This window comes from Alligator mississippiensis, chromosome 16 (genome assembly GCF_030867095.1).
Source record: "Alligator mississippiensis isolate rAllMis1 chromosome 16, rAllMis1, whole genome shotgun sequence".
Lineage (NCBI taxonomy): Eukaryota > Metazoa > Chordata > Crocodylia > Alligatoridae > Alligator > Alligator mississippiensis.
Window position 1 is genome coordinate 857,093 of NC_081839.1, and position 7,858 is coordinate 864,950.

Below are 7,858 nucleotides of genomic sequence, written 5' to 3' on the forward strand. Positions count from 1 at the left end.
CGCCACGCCACGCAGCATCTGGGGGGTTGGACTGGGTGGTGGCTGCGGCCCCCCTTTTAAACGTGCTCTTGTTGCACCGGTCACACCTCCTTTTCTGCGTCTCAGAGCGGCAACAAGGTAGCTCTGCGAACCACCGCCTTGGAGAACACGTCCATTAAAATCGGGCCCGCTCGGAAAAACAGCTCCAAGACCCGGATGGCCAGAAGGAGCAAGAAAAGCAGGAAAAGGGACAGCCAGGACCGGTGAGTACAAACAGACGGGGAGCATGAAACGGTGCCGGGGAAGGCAAATGCTGCCGCATCCTAGTCCTACCGAGCTCCTACCGAGCGGGCGTCGTGTCTTGTTACTAGCAGAAGGGCCCGGCAGCATCCCGTCCCCGAGGCTGGGCCACCCCTTCGTGTATGCCAACGAAAGGCTCATCCTTGGCAGTGGTTGTCACTCAGCTCTTTAAAACCGTTGTGTCTGGTAGTGCCACATGGCAGCAAGCCCGAGGGCAGCCTGCTCAAACCCCCCCAGGCCAGGCTGTGGTGGGGAGCACCGCGTCGCCTGTAGGAAAAGGCCCTTGCTATTGATGGCTGCAGCGGCGCTCAATGGTGAGGTGTGTGCTGGGGCTCGGTGGCAGGTCTAGCTCGGTGTGGCCTGCCACGGGACTCCTTCTGCTGGCGCTGGTGACGTGTGACCGCCTCTCCCAGGCGCTCTGTGCAGGCGCTTGCCTGGATGCCGGCCGCACGCACAGTCTTTCTCAAGGGCCAGACGGTGGGAGTTTGACTCGAGGAACCAGGGAGTCTGTGAGCAGCTTGTGTGGTTTCTGTCTTGTGAGCCCCTGCATGTCAACCCTGTCCCCCGGGGCTATGCTCTCTTGAAGGAGGAAATGCCTCTTCAAGAAGATCTCCAAGCAGTCAACTGTTCTGCACACCAGCCGGAGCTTCTCCTCCGGCCTCCATCACTCCCTGTCCTCGAGTGAGAGCCTCCCAGGGTCTCCCACGCACAGCCTGTCTCCCGGCCCCACGACTCCTTGCCGCAGTCCTGCTCCAGACCTCCCACCAGGTAGGCCTTGGTTGGGCTCGTCGCCCGGCAGGTTGCCTCTGGGCCTGGCTGAAGTGTGTGAATGCCAAGCGGACATGACTAGTGCTTGTGCTGCCGGGCTGTTGGCTGTTCCTGCCGCTGGGCAGAGGCCTGGGGACGCTTCTGGGTCTGCGTGGCTTGCTCTGGGGCACGTGATAGATGCTTTAAGCCTGCGCCAACCAAAAGGCAGCTGGGCCCGGGTCCCTGTGTAACTCGGAGGCTGCAGCACCCTAGAGTAAGGTGTCCCGGTTCGAAGGAGCGGCCTGAGTTAGCTGTGGTCTGGCTGAGGGCTGCTACTGCTCAGGCTGATGCTGGAATCTGTGACTGGCGTCTGGTCCCGGCCCCGCGGCGTCCTCAGCAACGCGAGCACAGCATCTTAACCAAGCGTATTGTTCTTCTCCCTGGCAGACGCTGTCTCCCCGCAGAGCACGTCCCCCTCCTCCAGCACCCCCACCTCTCCCGCAGGACACATCAGACCGAGCTCTCTGCATGGGCTAGCACCGAAGCTCAGTGGTCAGCGCTACAAGGTGGGGCGCCGGAAGTCCACCAGCAGCATCCCCCCGTCCCCTCTCGCATGTACCCCCGCCTCGGTCCCGCAGCCGCCTTCTCCCCAGAGGTCTCCATCACCACTGCCGAGTTACACCAGAAACGTTCACTCCTTCCAGGGCAAGACGCTGTCTCCCCCCACCATTGTTAGGCAAGTGTCTCGGCCCAGGAGCGCTGAAGGCCCCAGGTCCCCTCTGCTAAAGCGAGTCCAGTCAGCAGAGAAAATAGTCAGCTACATGGCAGAAAAGAAAACGGTCAGCAGTCGGAAGCTCACGCTGGAAATGCCTCCGAGTGATGGGGCAGGGGAGGAGCTGGGCGGGGGCGAGAGTCCTGTCCCGGCTCTGCCTGGGGAGCACGGTGCGGGGGCCTTCCCAGGGAACCCCCGGCTGAGGGACTGGCCAGGGGAGAGGCACGACCGAGACCAGGAGCTTGTCATTATGAGGAGGCTGAACCTGTCGGAGCGCCGGGACTCGTTTAAGAAGCAAGAGGCTGTCCAAGAAGTGAGCTTTGATGAGCCCGAGCTGCTGCCAGTCAGCGAGGATAGTGTGAAAGCAGAGCCCGAGCAGGACAGCGAGTGCATGCTGTGGAGACGTGTTCCTCACACAGCTTCCTGGGTGGAGACCAGGCAGCGGTCAGTGTCTGGGGGCTCTCCAGAGCCCCCCAAACCAGAGCAGAAGCCCACGCAGGTGCCCCAGATAGCAGTTCAAGGGTCAGAGAGCGATGAACAGGAGACTAATGCTGCCGAGTGGGAGTGCCAAGGGTCTTATCCCATCCAGCTGATGGCCAGGGTGTACACCGAGCAAACAGACGGGACTACAGCCGTGGAATACAAGAGTGTCTCCTCCCAGCGGAGAGACAGCCGGGAGCAGAGAGAGCTCGGTGCGTGGCAAGAGCCCTCGCCAGCTGCCGGGCCCTTGCACAGGACCTGTAGTGGCGAGGAAGCGGTGGGCTCCCCGCGGCCAGCCCAAGCCTCTTCTGGGCTGCTGTTGCGGGAGACCACCGGGACCCAGGAGCACGAGTGCACAGATGCTGGGATGCCCAAAGCAAGCCAACAGGAATTGCACGATTGCACTCGCAAAAAAGCCAAGGATGAGTAATGGCCGTGGCTTAAGGGAAAAACCCAGCTGCACGTGAGCATGCAGCAAGGTGAGAGGGTTTCAGCTCTGCGCGGACTCTGCGGGGGATGAGCTTTCACAGAAGCACGTCCATGTCAGAGACTGGTACGCCGCCCGGTTGTGCTGCACGCTTCCTTCTGTACCCGTGTGTTGGACTTTGACCTCTGTGAGACCGTGTGCAGCGAAACAGTCTGCATGTCATCCCCGGCGGGGGGTGGGTACGACCCAACGACTACTTATAAAAGGCTTTTTGTACTAACTGGAAAGATGTCCCTATTTTTGTAGAGCAACGGCAGGTGGCTTTTTTGTGGTAACGGCATTTTTGTGACAGGCTTGAGGGCTTTTGTAAATAGAAAGGACTGGATCCAAATCTTTAGGACTAATTTATTACTTTTATAAGCTACGAGGAGGAATTGTGAGATCTGTGTGGGGGGGCTCCCCTGACCTGTGCTGGAGAGGGAGTCACGGTTGTTTTCCAAGTGGTTCGTAGTCCCGCCCCGACGGGCACCGTTGGTTTCCTGACACTTCTGCGGACCACTTCTTGCCCATGCTATTCCTTTGACTCCAGGTGGTCAGGCCCACAGGGAGTGGTGCGGGGCTGAGCCGTTAGGCGTGGGTCCTGGGCCAGGGTTAGTTGTGCTGGGGCTCTGATCATGCAGGCAGGTATTTTCTGTCCCCCTTCCTAGAAGAGCTGGTCTCCCCTGAAGGAAACAGTGCTTGATGCTGGTGGCAGGAGTGTAGGCAGTGCTGTTCTGGCACAGACTAGACGTCCATCTAATTCGGTGCCCTGCTCTCTCCAGCACCCAATTCCAGGTGCCTCGGAGTTGAGCACAATTTCCCCTTTGTTCGGTGTGGTTGGTTGGGAAGAAAGCAAAGGAAGTTTAATGGTTTGTAAATCCATTTGGACAAAATTGGTTCCCAGCAGTAATGGGGTTGCCTGGTGCTGAGGTCGCTGTTACCTATTTTGCCCCCCTCGGGTTTTTTAGCCCTGTCTGGGGCCTCCTGATGCTGCCGTAGCTCAGCCAGGGGGTTGCAGACGGAGGTGCGGCGCTCCCTCCCCTTCGGTGCGAGCGAGTCCTCCCTTAGGCAAGAGACCCGGGTCGCAAAGCTCATCAGATCTCTCCCGCGGTTCTGGAGTCCCAAGCAAGAGAGCTGGCATTTGTCTTTTTCAGCCAAGATTTCTGTCCTGCTCTGGGCAAAAGGGGAGGCCGTAGGGATCAGGCTCCAGGCTGGGCTGGGCTGGATGCCTCCTGCCCACGCTCGTCACTCCCTGCAGGGCTGATTGTGCTGGGACCTGCAGATGCTTCCCAGCAGCAGAGCGGGCAGCGGGCTCTGGAAGCGCACAGCGGGGGGTAGTCTGAACAGCGGCCCCTGGAAAAAGCCCACTGTTAGAAGTGGAGTCTGAGTGTGATCGGAAAATGAGGTCTGTTTTGACTGAAATGATGCTTCCTCCTTTGCCGTGAGACTGCAGCACGTGAGGACTGTTTTGCCCATCTCCGGGCTGCGTTTTGCAGAGAGAGGCTCCAGGTCCTGCCCACAGGCTGGACCTGCCAGCAAGCCACCAGGTTCAGGTACCTCTAGCTGGCTTTCACCTGGGCTTACCTACCCCTGTTTCCCAGCTGGTTCCCGGTCCCATCACAGCACGCTCCTGGACGGCAGCAGAGCAGGGAAACCTGTCTCCCAAAGCATTTTACTGCAACTGGAAACCAGGAAGGAAAGCAGCCTTTAGCATCACCTTCCCTGGCAGCAGTTGCATACTTAGCCCCTTTCCATTTCAGAAAGCCTCTGCAATCTCTTCCCCCATTCCTCCATCCAAACCTTGCCCCAGTAAGCAAACCATAACGGTTTCCCCTGCGGTTTCCTCACTTGCCACGTGTGTTCTTGCCCTGTTCCGTACAGCTGGGCTCTGGGCTCTCGGCAGCGGCCCCCAGGAGAATAGGGCAGTGCCCACTGCCAGAGCAGTTTTTCCCTATAGTTAAGTTTGCCAGGCTAGCATTAGCTTAGCATTTGACTTTTTCCTTTCCATTTAGAGGTCCCCCCCCCCCCCCTTTTTTTTTTTTTTAAAGACAAGAAAGCAAAACAATTCTCAGTGCTTGGACTGCCACAGGCTGCCCTGGGTGCGCTTTTAGAGGTCCAGGTGATGATCCTATACTTTGGTATTAATGATAGGGTTTTGTAAAGGGGGCTTATGAATATCCTTCTTTAGAAATCACAGACAATGAGGGTGGGACGGGACCTCAGGAGGTCACATCTAGTGCAACCCCTGCTCCAAGCAGGGCCAGCCCCAGCTGCATCATCCCAGTCTACCTGGGTCTTTGTATAACACTAGTAAGGATGGCAGCACTGACTGCACTGCCTACTCCTGTCCGCTGAAATCTTTCTTCAGGCCTTGGGTGAACAATGGGCTTGCAAATAAGATAAGATAGGTAAGCTGGAGGTTTGCAAGATCTGTCAGATCTCAAAGCTCATTCAAGGCCGGGTTTCCCTGAGCCTGATGAAAAGTGGTGTTACTGCTCACTTGCAAACGATTTGATTAAAGAAAATTCTGGCAACTTTCTTTTAAACGGGATTAGTTTTTTATGTACAGAAAGGGTTTCATTAGAGGTTTTAATGCTTTTTTCCCTTTTAAAGAGAGAAATGAAATAGTTGTGAGTCCAGAGAAATGAATCGGATAGGCTGTCTTCTCTGACATGTTGTGTCGGAGGCTGCGCTGACTAGGGGAAGCACAACTGGAATTTGTTCATCCATCTCCCTCCTTCTCTGGGTTGCGTTTCAGTATTTGGATAGCAGCATTAACCGTTTCTGTTGTCGGCTTGCCGTTCCTCTGCCGTGTTCTACATAAACCTGGTTTCCAGAAACCACCTTGCGGGCATGCAGCCATCCCGCAGTCGCTCCTGGCCGAACAGGCCGAGCGCTTCAGCTAACGTCCTGACAAACTCCGCTCCGCGTTTCTTAAAACCATTTTAAATGGAATTTCTAAATTTGCTTCTCTTTTTGCGCTAACTGATTTTGTATGAAGTAAAAGTCCCGCTGGCATTTCCCAGCCTTTCTAATGTTTTCTATGATGTAAATGGTTTACATTTGATAATGCATGTGGATTTTTTTTAATTGCAGTGTTTGGAGAAACTGACAGTGAGAGTATTGGACTTCTATGTCGAAATGCACTTATTTATATTCCCCCTTGTACAGTTTGTATTACAATGATATGTAGCCACGTGCACAGTTGTCAAAGTGGGTTTTTTTGTATAATACTAACGTCTGTGCTGTTCTGTAGCACAGGTCTCACTGTGACGTGATGCATTTTCCTGCCCCACGCTCAGAAGTATCTCGTGACCCTGCCTTTTTGTTTTGAATGTTTTCTTTTTCTTTGTGCAGTTCACGGAAGGCCATTTAAATTAATTGCTGCTCCCGTGTTGATCCTTGCAGTTGTAAATCCTTATAGCTGATGCTTATAGCCCACAAAACAAGCCAACACTTAAGCTGGTGACCAAAAGCATGCGTTGACTCTGTCTCATCGGCCTATGGAGGCGCAGAAACGTTTTCTGGTCCTGGGGCTTAGTGAATAAAATAATTCTGTCCCAGATAATGATACAGAATAAAATGTCTTTGCTTCCAAAAGCCTCTCGCCAAACTTGCTCTGTTGTAACCCTATTTCTTCAGGACTGGTTGTTTCCTTTTCCCAAGTCCCTCTTAAGATTGGCCACCTGCTTGCTTCCTCGGCCTGCTGTCTGACCCACTCAAGAAGCTTAGCACAAAGAAACCGGCATCTCCTGAATGGATCTCAATAAACCAGTGATGACAGGACTCTTTTGTAAAAGTAGAACTTCTAATTGCGGGTTTGGGATTTTTATGGAAAATGTCTTAAAAGAAAACAGGACCTGGTCTTCCTGTATTGTATTGAAGATGGGTCTCATGAATCTATTCAGAAAAAATTCATGTTGTATTAAACGTGTTCCTTGACTTGGAATGAAAATGCGTCGTCCTCTGTGAAGTGAGTAACTTACCTCAGCAATCGGAGCAGGCGCTTTCAAGAATCATTTTTTTAGTTGATTTTTTGGGGTATTTTTCCTGCATGTTCCCGTAACCGATCTTACGCCCCCGAGGCAGCCGCAAGGGCAACGCCATGGGAAGTGACCGGTGTCTGGCTCTTCCTGCTCTTGTGATTTCACGCCTAGACAATGACTGACTGCCCAGCGGGAAGCAAAGCCTGCCTTGCACGAGCAGCTGTTACGACGAAGGAGCGGAAACGCGGCGGCTCGCGCTCCGGTCAGACGGGCACAGGGCGCAGCTCGGTCTGGTCTCTCGCGGAGGCAGGCGAGTGAAGGAGGCTGCCGGCTGCGAGGAGGATCCCAAGGTGCTCGTGGCCGACAGCAGCCGCCCCGGTCGTTTGAACTGGTTGCGGTCCGTCAGCAGATCCCGGCATCGGCTTCGCTTCCCAGAAAGAGCTCTAAGGGTGGATTTGAAGGAGGATCGCGAGATATGTTTGACTATGTCCATACTTGAGATCCTCCCAGATACGAGGGGCAAAATGGGGGAAAGCAAAAAGGTTCTTGCTTTAAATATAAGAAGGGGAGAGGGAGGCTGTCATTGCTGGCCAGCCAGGCGCAGTAATCTGCATTTTAGTGCTGAGATGTGCATAGGGACAAAGACCTTTCCAGATGGCCTAAAGCATGATGGCCTAAAGCATATGGTCCATATAGTGACGAGGCTGCTGAAGAAGAATGTCTGGCATTTGAAAGTTTGTCTAACTCCATCCCAAGTACATAGTTGGTTCAATTAAAAAGATAATACCCAACTAAATCCTTACCCCTCTTATAATTCCTGGACCATCTGAGCTATAACATCTCTCGAACATGACCAAGACTTCTGTACTAAGAAATCTGCATCCAAATAAAATGGGGAAGATCGCCCTCTAACACCAACAATTTATTTTAATGGATGTAATATCACTTACACGACCATAGGCAAAGTGTAAATAAAGGCGGCAGTATTGAAACCTTTTACTTCTCATCAGTTTGGTCCCTTTGAAATATTGGGAAAATACAGGGGTCTTCAGTCTTTTAACAGCAGTGGGCCACTGCTGATCTCCCATTAACGAACAGTTTCTACCCCAACATCATTATCCAGCACTA

At 53.7% G+C, this 7,858-nt stretch overlaps 1 protein-coding gene across 2 annotated transcripts in view; it reads left to right on the plus strand.

Annotated features, from left to right (window-relative positions):
* Positions 1-7,726, plus strand: part of MAST3 (microtubule associated serine/threonine kinase 3) — a 37,170-nt gene extending 29,444 nt beyond the window's left edge. For both annotated transcript variants that reach the window (XM_059719825.1, XM_059719826.1), the window contains 3 exons: positions 106-242; positions 866-1,047; positions 1,474-7,726. In XM_059719825.1, coding sequence (XP_059575808.1) covers positions 106-242; positions 866-1,047; positions 1,474-2,708 — 1,554 coding nt within the window. In that variant the 3' untranslated portion in view covers positions 2,709-7,726. The remainder of the gene's footprint in view (positions 1-105; positions 243-865; positions 1,048-1,473) is intronic.
* The last annotated feature ends 132 nt before the right edge of the window (positions 7,727-7,858 follow it).